This window comes from Charadrius vociferus, unplaced genomic scaffold (assembly GCF_000708025.1).
Source record: "Charadrius vociferus isolate BGI_N301 unplaced genomic scaffold, ASM70802v2 scaffold61, whole genome shotgun sequence".
NCBI lineage: Eukaryota > Metazoa > Chordata > Aves > Charadriiformes > Charadriidae > Charadrius > Charadrius vociferus.
This window is the reverse complement of record NW_009646945.1, coordinates 4,350,644-4,366,922: the sequence shown is the minus strand read 5'-3', so window position 1 is coordinate 4,366,922 and position 16,279 is coordinate 4,350,644. Positions and strand designations below refer to the sequence as shown.

At 37.4% G+C, this 16,279-nt stretch overlaps 1 protein-coding gene across 1 annotated transcript in view; it reads right to left on the bottom strand.

Moving 5' to 3' along the window:
* ARHGAP12 (Rho GTPase activating protein 12) overlaps positions 1-16,279 on the bottom strand; it is a 74,597-nt gene that overhangs the window by 20,377 nt on the left and 37,941 nt on the right. The window contains exons 7-10 of the mRNA XM_009895108.1: positions 15,524-15,604; positions 7,293-7,418; positions 3,923-3,997; positions 1,051-1,112 (exon numbers count right to left, since the gene is read on the bottom strand). Coding sequence (XP_009893410.1) covers positions 1,051-1,112; positions 3,923-3,997; positions 7,293-7,418; positions 15,524-15,604 — 344 coding nt within the window. The remainder of the gene's footprint in view (positions 1-1,050; positions 1,113-3,922; positions 3,998-7,292; positions 7,419-15,523; positions 15,605-16,279) is intronic.

The following is a 16,279-nucleotide window of genomic DNA, read 5'->3' as shown; positions in this document are numbered from 1 at the left end:
TGTTATTCAACAGCTCTCAAAGTGACAGGATGGCCATGTTGCATCTTTCTGTGCAGCTGCCCAGTAGTGCAGATCAATGATTCCAACAGATGCAACGTAAGTGGTGAGAGTATACTGTACCAGTAGCAGCTTACACGAAGCCATTGTCCACCCTCTCCTACCAAGCTCTTAGGAGCAGCTCTGAGGAACCAAACTGGGGGTCAGATTGCTGCCCAGCTGCACTGGACTAGGTCAGGGTGGCTCTGGAAGATCAGCTGGGTGCTGACAATTTAATCCTCAAGAAAAGCGTGCTTCATGTACCAAAGGTCTGGGAAACACTGACTTAGATAACACAGTATTAGACCTAAAAGATTAAATTAAAAAAATTAAAAGTAAAAAAAGTAAAAAGTAAGCCTAAATGAAATCTGAGGATGTGCCACACTTACGCAGTGTTTAACACTGACTCTTTGCAAAACACCAGAAATATAAGTTAGACAGCATTACTTGATTATACATTATGATTTACAATGTAAATGGCCTGACTGTGAGGCAAACAAAGGAAGTAAGAAATTAGGTCATTCATCACCTACAGAGACACCAACACTGGGTGATACATTCTGCTTCAAACCCTTCACTAGCAGAGTGAAGGAAGAATAAGGGACCACATGACATGTACGCTCCTTGGAAATTAAAGGAGATGAAGTGAACGTCTGAAAGCCCCTCTTACAACTGATTCTATCCAAGGAACATATGTATAGGCTATAACCTATACATATTTTCTCTCAAATAAATAAATCAATCCCGTTTCAAAAAGCTGTCTCTCATCATTACACTGTCCTGAAATCACTGCCCTGTGTGGAGCCCTGGCATACATGAGTCTCTGGCTCTCTGTAGTCCATTATCTTTAGCTCACTGGGAGAAACACATACTTTGGGACAAGGAAACACTGTGTCGTATAGGAAAACCTCTAAGGCAAATTCAGACAGAAAGTGAGAATGTTGTCCTAATATAAAAGCCAGATGGCCTACGCAAACCCTTATGCACATGTACTTCAAGAAGTCGAAGACTTACCGAACTTTCTTCCCATTTTCTGTAATTTTTGTCACATTCAATAACCCGTACTTCTCTTGACCCTGTAAGACAGAGTAAGACATAACAAATATAAAAGAAAATCTGCTTTTATTGCCATCACGGCACTGAATTCAGTCCCCCAAATAATCAGTTTCTGGCAATGAGCCATCTTTGCCCATGTTACAACTTCAAGAAATTGTCTTAAGTATATTTAAACATGCAGAGATCAGCAAAAACAAAATTCTTCTGGGAAAGTACTCATTAGCATTCAGAGGCTAAAAAGTTTTCCTTCTTCAAGGCCCAGGTTCTTTGGACAAGCCACACTAAACAGTGGAAATTTTAAATGTAAATTTATAATGATTTGTGTAATAGCACATTTGTGTTTGTATCTCTTACGAAAAAAAGGAGATGGCTGACAAACAAACAGCCTAAATTCTCTGACAAAATTCTTCCAAGTTATTTTTATTTAAAATATGCAATTATGTTAAACGTGGCTGAAATGCATAAAAATATTAACATATTCATTTCAAAAACAGATGAGTGAAACATTTCTTTGATGTCCTATTTTTTCCTACCCCCAAGCAAAATATTAGAATTTTAAACTACTTAGTTACGTCTTGTTGATGAAAATAATTTATATTGGTATGCCTCTGTACAAATTTGGAGATGAGTCAGTGAACAGTGGAAAAAGAACACCGGCAAACAAGAAGGGTGTTTGCAAGTTTCAAATATTTGGAGTGAATATTTCTAGTTTCTACGCAAAAAAAAAAATATATATATATATATATATAAAAAGGAATGTTTGAAAAAATATTCTAGGATAAAAAGGAAAACCATTGATTTATACCATTTGTGACTCTGAAGATGAGGTAACAAATTCTATCATTTCCTTTCGTCACCCCAGCCTCGTCCTACTAATGAATGGTGCTAAAGGAATGTTAAATTATTTTTTTAATCAATTCTTTTCAGAAACAGCTTATAAAAGTTCCTAATTTAAGAACTAAGCTATTAGTTGAAACAATAAACTAGGGAAGGCATCCGAATTAGTTTTATTATAACAAAAATGTCTTCAAGTCTAGATCCAATGAAAACAGAAGATACATCCTCTTCAGCATTTTCCTCTAAATCTCAAATTTAAGTGGACCATAACTGCAGAATAAAATATCAAAGAGAAATTTGTTGCTGGAATACTGTGACGACACTCTTACCAAAGACATAGATCTGTCTTTCACGAACCTTAAAAATTTTACCTACATGTTTCAAGCGCAGCACATAAAATACAAAAAAGATATGGTTTTAAGCATAATAGTGTTTAGCTGGTGGTTCAGATGTTATTTCAGTCCAATGGTAATTGCTACTCTTACTCTATTGAACATCTCTATTGGGCTGGAATGCTCTCCCAAGCCAGTGGGATATTGAAAAACAGTACATTGTTTTTCAAAACTGACACTTTCATAGCAGAAATGAGTCACTTTCCTCACCCACCCTCCAAAAACAAACAAAAAAGTAGCCCATTCTTTAAATCCCTTTGTGATCCATGCAGACCACCACTAACAGCCCTATGCACTGCACCCTTCTAACAAACCTTTGGCTTTACTAAGTGGAATGGGCTGTCGCAATCTTTCACAGTGACTGAGCAACTTATGCCCACTTTCTCAAATAAATCATGGTTTTAATAAACTACTCATGGGGTAACCAATGGGAATGGTCCAAAGAAGAATTATTCAGAAAAAGTATCATAATGCCCTACTTAGCAGCAACACTAGGGGGTACTACTGGGAAAATTAATGTAATCGGGGAAAAGGATGTGGAAAGCAAGTTAAGAATCAGAATACACAAAAATTCACCAGCTTTCTTTGTAGTATTTAAATCCCACGGGACAGCTAAAGAAAATCCAGATTATTTTTCTATTATCTAAAGCAGCAATGAGTTCTTCTACAGAATACAAGTTTAATAATTCAAGGTCTGACCCATATTTAAAGAAATGAGAATACATGCAGCAATAATTGCTTGCATGTAAGGCTATCAACTACGCTTGCTTAATAAACAATGTTTATCTTATTGTGGAAAACTGTTTGAAGTGTTGTAAGAATGGATTAGCGTGAATAAGCCAGAGAACCATTCCTTTGTGTGCAGAGTAAGAATGAAACAGAAGAAGTTGTACCTTTAATGCCCTAAGCTACATACTAAGGGGCTGCTAAAATTGATCACGCCATATATTTCAACGCTACTGTAGTACAGTTCCAAAATTACAAAAAGGATAAAAACTTCATTTAATTATTTCACACTGTTTAAAAAGCAATGGTCACATTTAAAATAAAAACTGAAGCAAAAAATCTGTTAAACATTCATAACAAGTTTAACAAGCTTAAGTTTTCCTCCCAGTAGTTATTCTAAATCAAAAAGACATAGCTTATTTATGCCAGGTCCTCTATGTCTTTTCAAGAAGACTGAAACACAAGTAAAAAATAAAGATATCAAATACTACAAACTATTACTGACTACTGACAGTGAGAGATTCTGGGGAGAATGTGAGTTTGTTTCTGCTTTTACCTTCCAAGTTGCTAGGTGAGAAGACATGATTGTTGGAGGAAGTAAAATGAGGTCTACATAATTTGACATGACTTTATTCCACAGTGATTTTTTTTTAACCTAATCTCCTATCGCTAAGCTGTATTTAAACCAAAGATATTTACATTTTTTCTGAAAGCACAGTTGGATGCAATGCATTCCTTTTAAAATGTAAAGCCTTCAAATAGTTTTATCCCGTTATTTTTCTCGATAACAAGCAGGCTTACCCTCAATTCTCTAATCATGAATAGCCCAGTTTCTACAACATCTACTTATCTATTTAAACACTTTGCATACTGACTGTGGCTTGATGCTTTGGTGAAGAAGGAGAGGACTCATTTTCAGGAAAACTGGCCTTAGAAGCAGTTGATGATTCCTACAAAATTCAAATAGACAACATAAGTTATTATCTTTCTTACAATTCTTTTATTATTTTTTTTTACCCTAAAGATGCCCTCTCGCTTTACACACACTCACACGTGACAAAAAAAATGTACTTTTTTAAAGTTTTCGTGATATTCTCAGATAGTTATAAATCTGCTTACTAAACAACATTCTTATAAGATTTACAGAGAACACTCAAACTGGGTTAATTAGCACACATCCATTTGAAAAAAAAGTTAATACCTATTGTATCAGCTTAAAGCAAAGCTTCCATCCTTATTAATGGGCAGATTTTTTGTATGACATTGCTAGCAAATTATGAAGCACATTCATAATATTAACTTATTACAGGGCACCATATAATAAATACTAAGATTTTAAAGAACAGATTATGTTTCTGTGTGGTTAGTAAATATAAGATTAGTACAAAAAATTGTTGTAGACGTAGAAAAGCATATAGCAGCTCTATTAATTTTTCTGAGTCACGATCATTAATTTCCTTATAATCAAGCACTGAAAATTTCTAGAGATTCAGCTTTTGTTTTAAACTAGATGCTAACTACAGACCAAATGAGCGTACTAAATCCCTGAAAACTAGAAAAATTGCCTGTCTGGAACAAAAAAGGTATGTGCATTTCTTCTGAAGTAATGATTGCTTTGCAAAAATACACTGCTTGAAAATCTGGGAAAGAATTTCAAACAGAAGAAAAACACTTGTCCTCTGTTACTGTTAACACATTTCTCCCCCTCCCTCTCTTTAATTCCCTTGATAGCTCTCCCAAATTCAGTTTGCTTTTCCAGCATTACGTAACACTCTGCACACCCGTGCTTTAAAATCCACTTGTAAATCTACCTACAGAAGTGGCCCACTAGTTCTTTTAGCAGCATAATAACAGAGAACATTAGCAATCCTAAAAACAGCCTACGTGTTCCATATTTTCCGATGTCTGTAGGGAAAAAAAATAATGTTCAAATTAAGGAAATCAACATTGTCTCTCCCAGGAAGGTATTTTTTCCTCTGCTTACCAATCTTTTTAGATGATAGCTATACAAAGGTATGTGCCACAGCCAATAAACAGTTAACAAGTATATCTGATATCATCAAATTCTGTCAGCCATGGCAACCCATACTTTCACTCTGACACATTTCAAGCGCTCTTTTGACTGGTTTCTTTTCATAGAATTGTGTTGTTTTTCCAAGAAAAAAAACAAATAAGGAAAATAAAAAGAAAACAGCTTCCCTAGGAGTCAGCTAAAAAGCTAACTTGTAGTTGATGTGTCTATCCAGCCCCATACCAGTTGTTTTTCTTTCTGTTTCATTCTGAGTTTGAGCCTTCATACACTAAGCAACTCTGGAACAAGAAATCCAGTGTTTATGGTCATGAACTACTCCCTTTCCACATACTAATTTAAAGCAGAATATATCAGTGTGACTGCCAGTGGTAATAAAACAGGTGCATTAATGCACTAAAAAAACTTTTTCTTTCCACAAAACACTAGTTTATTGCTCCACTACACATTTTCCATTTTCTCAAAGCATTAACATTGTGCTTTATATGAACTATATAGTCTCCTTACCATTAAAAAATCCATGCTGCCTCCATGTTTTGAAGCTATTAAATGAAATCTAAGGTACTGACTTGGCCTTTACAAATGTGGCTCATATATACAGTTTCTTTTGGTTATTACACTAGACATTTGTACACTTCCATGTCTGCTTCACCAGGTTTAAGGTCTTGGTATTTGAACATTGGATCTTGAAGACAAGTAAACAACTCTATTTATTCAATATTTTACAAGAGCTTTTTCATTTAGTGCAGTGCTACATAAAGATCGTTCCAAACCAGAAATGTATCTTTATGCCAAAAAATTAAAAGGTAAGTCACCCTTTAAAAGCGAGGCCAAAACTTTAAGCTATCTCCAACAGAACTGTTCATACCTGTGAAGTGTAAACTGCACGCGAGGCTACAAGTGTCCACTCAGCTTTGATTCCATCTAGGCTGTCTCTCATGCAGTGCCACACCACGCTCGGTACAGAAGGATGGGTACAGAGGTGGAGGGAGGGGAAAGGAGCAGTAGAGGGACCTCAGAATCGCTCGAGCTAAACTAATGCGCGCAGGTGCAAAGTCTCCAGCCAAGCACAGTCCACTGCCTCCTCAGCACCACACATGATATATTCTAAACTGACAGCTCAAAAGCTTAAGATCAAATCCAATAAATCCTATTCTGAGGAACTAAGTCAACTCATGACAACCCACTCTCCTACACTCCATTTCAACAAGGAAAGTCATTAAAACATACCGGAAACAACAGGCTGAGCAAGTAACATTCTGGGCAGCAGATCCATTTTAATTACAACTACTGTGTTTTGCCCACTTAAGTTTGTCTTTGACATCTGCAATTACACAGGCCCACTTATATGCTTTTCTCCATACTCCCAAATCTATAGTCATTTAATTCCTCCCTGTATCTTTAGAAAAGGGGAGCTTACGATGCCGTTTCCTGGTATCTCATTCTGAGTAGTCTGTGCTAGGATTTCAGCATTACAAAGTATTTCCGTTTCCATGAATCTTGGGATGGACTGCTGCAAAGTTACAGAAACCAGCAAGTCACCACCCTACAACACCCGTTTCAGTTCCTCCCTGCTCAGCTCACATCAGCTCTCCTCACCCACGGGCAGAATGTCCCACACAAGCCGTAACAGCTGGGACAAAAATCAAACCGGAGGGAGAGCAAGGGAGAGTCTCTGTCTCCCTGTTGGCCTGAACAGCATCTGTTACTGTACAGCCCAGAACGGACTATCAAGAACATGCCCTAAGAAAATTTCAATTCTATGAATATTTCAATTATTCATCTGCAGTCTTTCAACTGTATTCCTACTTAGCGTTTCCTACAATTAAGACATTCGGGTGTGAACTATCACTATACCTTACATGAGAACCTCACACACATCCATAATTTTTGAATTCAAACCTTAATTACATTCCATAGCCTTAACTGAATTGGGAAATTCCCAATTATAAGTAAAATGGCTGTACACACCAAACCCTGAACTAACACTAGTTAAAATACTTCAAGGATAACAAGAAAAGAGCTACTACTCACAAAGTAATGGTAGTAAAGTTATTGAATAGCCTTTGGTTTTGCTGAATGTTATAGACAATGATACAACAGAACGTAAGAAAAAAGAGATTTCAGAAATTCATGCATACTGATTTCTGTTAGATTAAATACTTCATAGATCAGAAACAGCTGGTATTCCAGAATGCTGTTTAACTTGCTCCTACCTTATCGTTGGTGTCCAACACAATTGTGCTGTGCCTCCATTTTGTTAAAACTATTGGTTCTTGTAGCCTCCTGTCCAGACTCCTACTCTTTATTATATCTCTCTGCTGCTGTGGTGAAGCATTATACTAAAGAAGAGAAAAATCAAACTGTAAGTAGAATCTAATCCATGCAAACAAGACCTGGACATGTCACTCGTACACCTTAGCAGTGCAAACTTTCAGATTCCTGATGTCACCCAAGGGTGTGAAAATAGCCTTGGTTTTATTTTGCATTTAGTTTTCAGAACTGTCCTTTCTGCTGTAGTCCCCTCTGAGGCAGTAACTAAGACTGGACTGTTGGGATAATACTCTCCATTGGCAGACAGATGTTTGATTTCTTGTTCAACAGCTTACTGCTGGTTTTGCAACCAACCGGCATATTGAGAACCACAAAGGAATTAGAATAAATACAAGATTTAAACTGACAGTACTATACTACCTGTCCAGCTCTTGTGTAAGCAAAGGAAAACCCTGTTATCCTGCAGTAAGACATTTTTAGATTAAGAGTTATGATTGCCTGGATACAACTCCCTTTGACCCAAAGGTTTAAAATGCCTAGGAGAGGACACACAGCGGGTAGGACTTGCTTTTTCAAAATAATCACATTGAATTAATTATAAAAGGATTTGCTGGTGTGGAACGTACATAAGCACAACAAATAAATATTTAGCAGAAAATAATTTTAAGACTCAGCAGAGCTGTAGTAGCCAAGCAGACAATGGATTTATCAGAACATAGGTCTTCTAAAAGCTCAAGAACATCCAAAGACGCATAGGCTAAGGAAAATGTGAAGGCCGTGAGAAAGACCCAGCATTTAAACAGATCTCAGCATTGCTGCATACTTAATAGTAGCATTGCCATTTTAAGTCATCACCAGCAGCACTGAGGTAGCATTATAAAGAATTATTAAAATATTTCAAATGAAGTTTAATACTGAAAATACAAAGAAGAAAAGGCAACATCAATGTATGGGGTTTTTTAAAAAGTCAATAGAAATAATGAGATTTTTAATAAGTGTCAGAAGACTAAAATCTGCATTCAGGAAGAAACATAAGGCAGCATTTGTAGAGTCATGTAAAGGACTAAATCCACAGGGTATGAAGTAACAAAGGAAAGTCAAGTGCCCTTTTTATTTAAAAAGGCTAAACTAATCATCTTTGCAAGCACACTGAATTGTATAGTTTTGCTACCAATTCCTTCTGTACGCTTGGAGCCTCAGGTCTTCAAAGACAGAATAATCTATACCTACACATACCAACGAAGCATGGCAAGAGTTAACCTAAATAACATAAGTGCTAAATTTGAGCTAAATTGTACAACGCAGTTACATTTATTGCCCAAATAAAGAACCAGCATTACTACTCCCATGGCAGACACTACGCTTGCGTTAGCTTTGTATTTTACTATGAATGGAGTTTGTGCTCCAGTAAGTCAATAGATGCTTAAAAGGTAAAAGATAACTTCCGTGTTTCATTAAATTATTTCAATACGCACAACAGTAGTAAAATACTCCCAAGTAAATGGATCTTGCAGTATTGAGAATAAAATTTGGTAGTTCGTGCACAAACAGAAATGAATTAGTTGTCACTGTTGAGATTCACTTCTGAGATTGCACTGACTTTGTATTGGGTTCAGCACATTTACATTCACACGACAACTGCTTCCTTACAATGGTGAGGTTTGCCCCCTTGTTAAATCAAAGCTGAACCATCATTCATGCTGCAGGGAATCTAATACCAGCTTACAGTCTTGTTATGGAAGTATCCACTCAGCAGATGCTCCTACAACTCAACCTGTGTCAGCAAGCTAAGCAATATGCAGCAAAAGTGCCTATATTACAACTAAAATCTAAACAATTTTCAATTAAACTATCTCTAAATTGCAGGTTGCCACAAGCTGCATTCCTTGCAGCAGTTCTAAAACATTTAAGTGAGCAACTCAAATATATTTCTTGCTATGAAATAACCATTTATTTCAGAAATACATATACACATTTCAGTGATACTGGTGAATATTATTTATGGAAATCCCCCATGCAATTTCCATTTGAGTAACTCGAAGAATTTAAGTTTAAACAGCCGAAGACTTATTTTGAAGTAGTATTCCTTGAATTTAAATCTACCTTAAAAGTTGGGATACAGGCACAAGCCCAATTACAGATGATCTACATTTAAAAGGTGCCTTTGATACCATTACAAGCCACCAGCAGTCAATTTAGCTAACAGACAATCTTGAAGGAGAACGGACCTGTAAAGTAATATGAAATTCTAGTTTTAACAAGAAAACAAAGGAACAGTATGAGGAGCTCATTAACAAAACACTGCTAATGACTCAGAACACTGAGCCGTGTATCTTAGCAGTTTAAGTAATTTACATTGGTGATACAGACAGCATTAGTAAACTAACAGGTCTTTAGAGGGAACATTTGACATTTTTGCCACATTTTCTCACATTACAGGTGTCAAGTAAACATTTTTTGCTCAAGCATTTATGGGGTTGGGGGAAGGAAGGTGTGTGTTTGTTTTAGTCATTACAAATAGTAGAACACACTACTAAGGGGAAAAAAGAAAAAGCTTGTGTATTTCTGGGCTCAACACAACCCTCCACTTTAAATGGACTGATCTGTGATGCCCAAAGAGAATCGCAGTGAGATACAGATACTGTTTCAGACTCTGCACTATCCAACCGATCCAACCATGCTCTAGATCAGGTCGAGCGCACTGGCTGAAGAGAAGCAGCCAGAGCTTTCAGTCGCCAGGTCAGATGCCTACACCCCTGCTACTCTTTTGTCTGCCCCATCAGCACCGCCTCGCTCCCCAGTCCTCCTAGTTCAAAAAGCCTTGCAGTAGTTTCAGGTCAGGTTCATTTACGGACACTCTATAGGACTCCCACCTGCAGAGCTGTTGCCTCTCCTACAGGTATTTACAGTGATATTTCCCACTGCTGTCAGCAGTGACAAGCAACTAGGTAGGGCCCTCCTTGCCTCGTGCAAAATCTTATTTTACATAACTCTAAGCAGGCTTCCTATGCCTGCCTAAGCCTTGGTGTAATCTTGAAAACACAGATTAGGCAAGGGCCATATATTGCAATAAAAGTGACCCATTCAAGATTACACACTGCCTGGTAGGACGATGTCTGCTACACCGTGTGCCTCAATAGCGTCTTCTTACGCTGCAATGTTATTTTCTTAATTCTAAAGCTTTTGATAATGTAGCACACAACTCCAAATATACACACTACTGTTCCTTGAAAATCCTCCACAAACTCAAACTTGTCCCATTACATACCGCTCTGGCACATCCAGTCTGTTTGTTCCCCATTTTACTGGGAAAATACTCTATCAAGAAAGGACAACAGGAGCAAGTTGTTCATACTCTGACTGCATTCACCAGGTAACGCTGAATTCTTGTTATAACAGCTCTTGGTGTAGGGTAGGACACCAGCAGTATAAATGTAGGTCACACAGGGTTGTTTTCATTGCTGAATTTCTTCAATGCTTTCACCAGCTTTTTAGATCTTTCTTTGCCTCGGAATAAAATTTTCTAACCCTCTCAACTGGCCGAGTGATTTATATTTCATTTTAACCTGATCTGTGGCATGCCTCAAGGCTCTGTCCTAGCCTAATTGTCACCGAAATAAATGTAACACCTCTGAGTTATTTGTAGCAGTTGTCCCCATTCTTACGGAGATGACACAGATCTGTCAGCTTTAAGAAACAGAAAAAAAGATTCTTCTTGGTTTGCTTTAACAACAACCTCAGCCAGATGAAAGGAACTCGGTGAGTGAAGGGAGAAAAGAGTGGAAAGCAACAAAGTCAGTAAAGACCTGAAGTTAAGCCTTTCACCCTACCTTTTCCCCCCTCTCATCTTATTTAGGAGGAGGGGAGTGGGGTGGAAACCACCAAACACCAGGACAAATGAGGAAGACCAGACCAGGCCTCTGGAATACATATATACACATTAAAAAGAAATAAATAAAAAAAAATCTCACTTCCTTCTCAAACTTATCTCAGGTTTGTTGTATCAGTTGCACTTTTGTCCTGAAAATCCATCTAGATCCTCACATCAGCTGAGACTGTCTCAACTTTCGCCAAGCAATCCCAGATTTTATGACAAGGACGTGAAGATGATTCACTATTGCTAATGATACTGTTTAGTGCACTGATTTAGAGTAGATACAAATGCACACACAGTATGTTACCTTAAATCAAGCAGCACAGCTCAGAACAGGACAGATTTACCATAAGACAACCAGGCCCTGTTTACGTGTTCTCATCATTATTTTCTTTCACCATTTGATTGCATATCTTCCTGATATTACCTGTATTGTCTTTTACTGTAATTTTTCAGAGAGCATTCTCTGTTCGACAGCGTTCTGGTCTCCAGCGGAAAAATCATTCACCTGAGTATCAGAACGGCCGCCCCTGAGCCCACACTCAGTGTTGACAGTGCACAGAGAGTGAATGAACAGGCTGCTGTCAATCTGTTAAGATTGTCAAAAATGAACCTCCTCTACCTAGTGCTTCCTCTGGGGATACAGTGAGGGGAGCTAATGCTGCAGGAATTTCTGAGAAGAGAAAGCGTAATTGCAGTATCAGGATCTGTAAATATTAACACCAAAATTGTGACTTCACTCCAGAGGCTGATAGTATACACATTTTCTTTCAAAGTCTGCTCCTGGATCAGAGAGGTCAGGCAGAGGATGGTCAAGCATCATGCTCTTATGCTGGACAGCAGCCTTGGAACGTATTTTGAAAATCTGAGACCATTAATCTCTAATTTTTATTAGGTTGTCCTCTCTACCTCCCCTTTGAGCTACTTGCTCTATATCTATTACATAGTTTTCCCCTCACTTTTTTGTCATTTTGATAGATTACCTTTTTAAACTTTAGAAATTAGAGAGTTCTCATTCCTGAGATCAATTTAACTTTTTCCTCCCCTTAATACAGATTTTGCAGATGCTTAAATTATAAAACACTTACTAGAAAACTAGGTTTCCAGAATAAGGTTGTAGCCTTTCTCAACATGACTTAGATACTCCTCATTCACTAAACAGGAAATAAAGATATTTTATCATAGTGATCTACACAGGAATCAACTTTCATTTGCTGGGTTGTGGGGTTTTTGGTGGTTTGGGGTTTTGTTTTGCTTTGTTTTTTAAAGAATTGGCAAGAATCAACAACTGAATGCAGCAGAATGCATAGCCATAGGAGAAAACTCAAAGTCTCTTGCAAGATGTAGTGCAAATTATGGTTAAAGATTATTATCCATTTTAAAGAACAATTCAGTATGTTCTCCTCTTCCCCTGCAAAAAGCTGGGTCACACTCATCGTGAGCCTTAATAGACTTTTCAGCAGTTGTCAAAGCTACTCCATCTGAGACATCATTTTTAGCCAGAGGCATTCAGCTATTCCTAGATGTTATTTAAATATACATGACTGGAGGGCTTTCTATGAGACTGTCTAAAGTAATTAGTTTTGTAACTGTCCCCCTCCAAACATATACCCACACAATTTTTAACACACTTACAAGAATACTGAAAGTGTTATTCCCAAACACATTCACGTTTACAGTTAATGCTATAACAGGAAAGATTTTTAATATTATGGTATTAGTTCAGCTGATGTCTATTTCCAGAAACCTCTAGACGATTTTTAGTTCTAATAAAGTCCAGATTATTAAGAACCATCTAACAAAAGGATTCTCTTCTCTTTCTGGTTTAACAGCACTACATGACCATGCTATTCCATCACTTCATTTCACAACAGATTCTGGGAGCCAATATTTGAACACCGGGGAAAAAACTGACTAAGAGTAGTTTTTTCCCATAGTAACTTAATTTTCATTTAAGCAAGCATCACAATGCCGAAGTCTTTCTACAGTTTTCTCCCACTATCCATGAGAGTTTTGTAATCCAGATTATTTTTCTTCAAAGCAGTTCTGCAGTCTACGTTGCCTTTCCAATTCATTTGTTCCTAAGCACTGGAACCAGCTTCAGTAAGATTTTTGACAGACTAATCTTCAATCACGCTTCAATTACTCACAAGTGTAACACCTTTGCTGTATATTCTTCATGTGGGGCTGTTCAGCCTGGAGAAGAGAAGGCTCCGGGAAGACCTTATTGCGGCTTTCCAGTACCTAAAGGGGGCCTACAGGAGAGCTGGGGAAGGACTTTTTACTAGGCCATGTAGTGACAGGACGAGGGGGAATGGCTTTAAACTGGAAGAGGGCAGGTTTAGATTAAACATTAGGAAGAAGTTTTTCACTTTAAGGGTGGTGAGGCACTGGAACAGGTTGCCCAGAGAGGCTGTTGAGGCCCCATCCGTGGGGGTGTTCAAGGCTAGGCTGGACGTGGCCTTGGGCAACCTGGTCTAGTGGGAGATGTCCCTGCCCATGGCAGGGGGGTTGGAACTCGATGATCTTCAAGGTCCTTTCCAACCTAAACCATTCTATGATTCAGATATATAGTTATAGAAACTAGCTAAATCCTTTGCTGAAATATTTAATCAATTCCACAGCATTTAAAGGTAAAAGCTAAGGATTTCTGGAAATACATGGGTTCTGGGATTGTGAATCCAAGAGCCAATTGCTCATTTACTTCTGTTAACCTTATATTTGCTGCCACGCAAGATTTACTAGTTTCAAGAAGGAATTAAAGAGTACATTCTGCCCAAACGGCTCATGAGAAACAAGTTTCAAGGAAAATTTGTAACAGCAATATGTAATAATTTCAACAGGCACAAGAACTAAAGCATATCAGATGACAAACCCCAAAACAGAGTCTACATTTCATTCTGTGGGTGGCTACTAATACAATGGAGCTCAGATGTTTGTTTAGAACCACTAGAATACCATGCATATACTAGACCCCATCCCCTTGTGCTACTATGCCTCAGGTAAATTCTGCATTATCTTTGTGACATTGCAGTTGGATTAAAGCCCACTTAATTTGCTATTCAGTTCAAATCCAAACCCAATGTATTTTAGTGGAAAGCAATTTCTCCACAGTCAAAACCTTCTGCACAGCAGAAGTCATAGAATGAAGTACCCAAGACATTGTTCCCCCAAATTAACTGCAATTATACATACTGAACTAACAATTGCTTCTGGTAAAACCTGGTCTAGCAGATTTTCAGACTTCTAATTAAGCTAATAGCTAATCAATAACTACATAGCTTTTAAACACAATAGTTACAGATTATATTGTTATGTATGTTTATGTATGTCACAAAATTTAAGTTATCTAACACATCAGACCAACGTAGGAGAATTCAGCTCCTCAGAATTCAACTCTCCAGTGACTCAGATACGAACTCTTTTACCGATGTAACAAAACAGTATACTATGTAGCTTCATTCATAAATTTCAATGTAAATATTTTTTTCACAAATATTATGAAAGCACTGTCTACTAAGGTTGCTCCTTTCTAAGTGAAAGTGACTCAAGACACCAATTTTTTGACTGATGAAACAATAATTGAGAAACATGCTCTTTCATAACTTATGCACACAATTCTGCGTGAAACTTTTTTTTTTATGGTCAGTTTACTACATTAAGATTGAACAAACATTCTAACAGCAGGAAAAATGTGTACCACTACATCATTATGACAAATGTCCTATAGTTTTTCAAAGTGAAAATGAGAATTAAATAGTACTAGGCGCATGCTCAGACTACCAAGTGTCTCTAGCTCTGTCACTTTCCTATAAATTCCCATTTTCATTACAAAATTAATAAATACCAGAACACACTTCTGGTGAAACTGCGTCATCCTCAAAAACACCACAAAAATTTTGTTTTTCAACACCTATCTGTATAAGCGTTTTGGAGGGTATTAAAAATAGACTAGTTTCTTGGGAACATTTTGTAGTTAAAAAAAAATAAATCTTTTTTCCTATAGAGGTTTTCTTTATCACAGCAAAATCACGGATATTATTCTGCAGCCTTGCATGAAAAGCTCATGTCAGCAAAAATACAAGATCTTCTTTGACATCTGAATGGTTACATACATCCATTTTTCATGCCCTTGAGTATATTTTTTTCTCTTCACAATCAGAAATTCCACAAAAATGCAAGGAATAACCACGTGCAGTATTTAAGTCCCCTCGTTGTGAATTAAAGGTCCCATAGAACATTTTTTGAGGAGAAGGGGAAAGCCCCAAGTTGTCAAAGTTTCTTTTTTAGGTCACTCACCTTGGGTAACTCCCATTCTGATCGGGAACCATCAGCACTGTAGTAGTATGGTCTGCCTTGTTCATCTGCATGTTTTATCCACTGTAGAAAGAAACGTGATGATAGGAAATGTAATCAGAGTGACAGTCATAACATAGTAAATCTCTGATACTTGGGATTTAAAGTTAATTTTTAATAAAGTGCCATCCACTTCAGCAGTGTCTAGTGCACAACCTCCATTAACTAACCAAGGTTAGTTACCAACGAGAGCAACACAGTTTTCAGCTTCCTGAATTGGGTTCACTAATGTTTTTTCCGTCTGTAACTCCTCAGAAAATAGCCCTGCAATATCACACAAGAGATGGTGAGAAACAGATTTTTTAAGATGGCATATCTCACTCTCATCAACATTATGGTGTCAGTTTGAGGCACACTCTTTGCATCAGATCTGTGTAAGGGTTTTATACATAAAACTACAGAAATACAAGAAGCCCAACCAGCATTTAAAAGATAATTGCAGTTGTTGAACAACTCTGTTTTTAAAACGCCAACAGGAACACGAGATGCAGTTCCTAAATAAATCATGATGAAGATAACATAATTTCTGTAACCTCTATAAACAACTCCCACAATCAAGGGGGTAAAACTACAACAACTATGACTAGTTATGCAGAAAGGAAAGAATTGTCATGAATAAAAGTCTACAAGAAGATCTCACAAAAATATGCACAGAAACACTCACAAGAAGGCTCTTGGGCCAAGCAGATTTCACAGGAC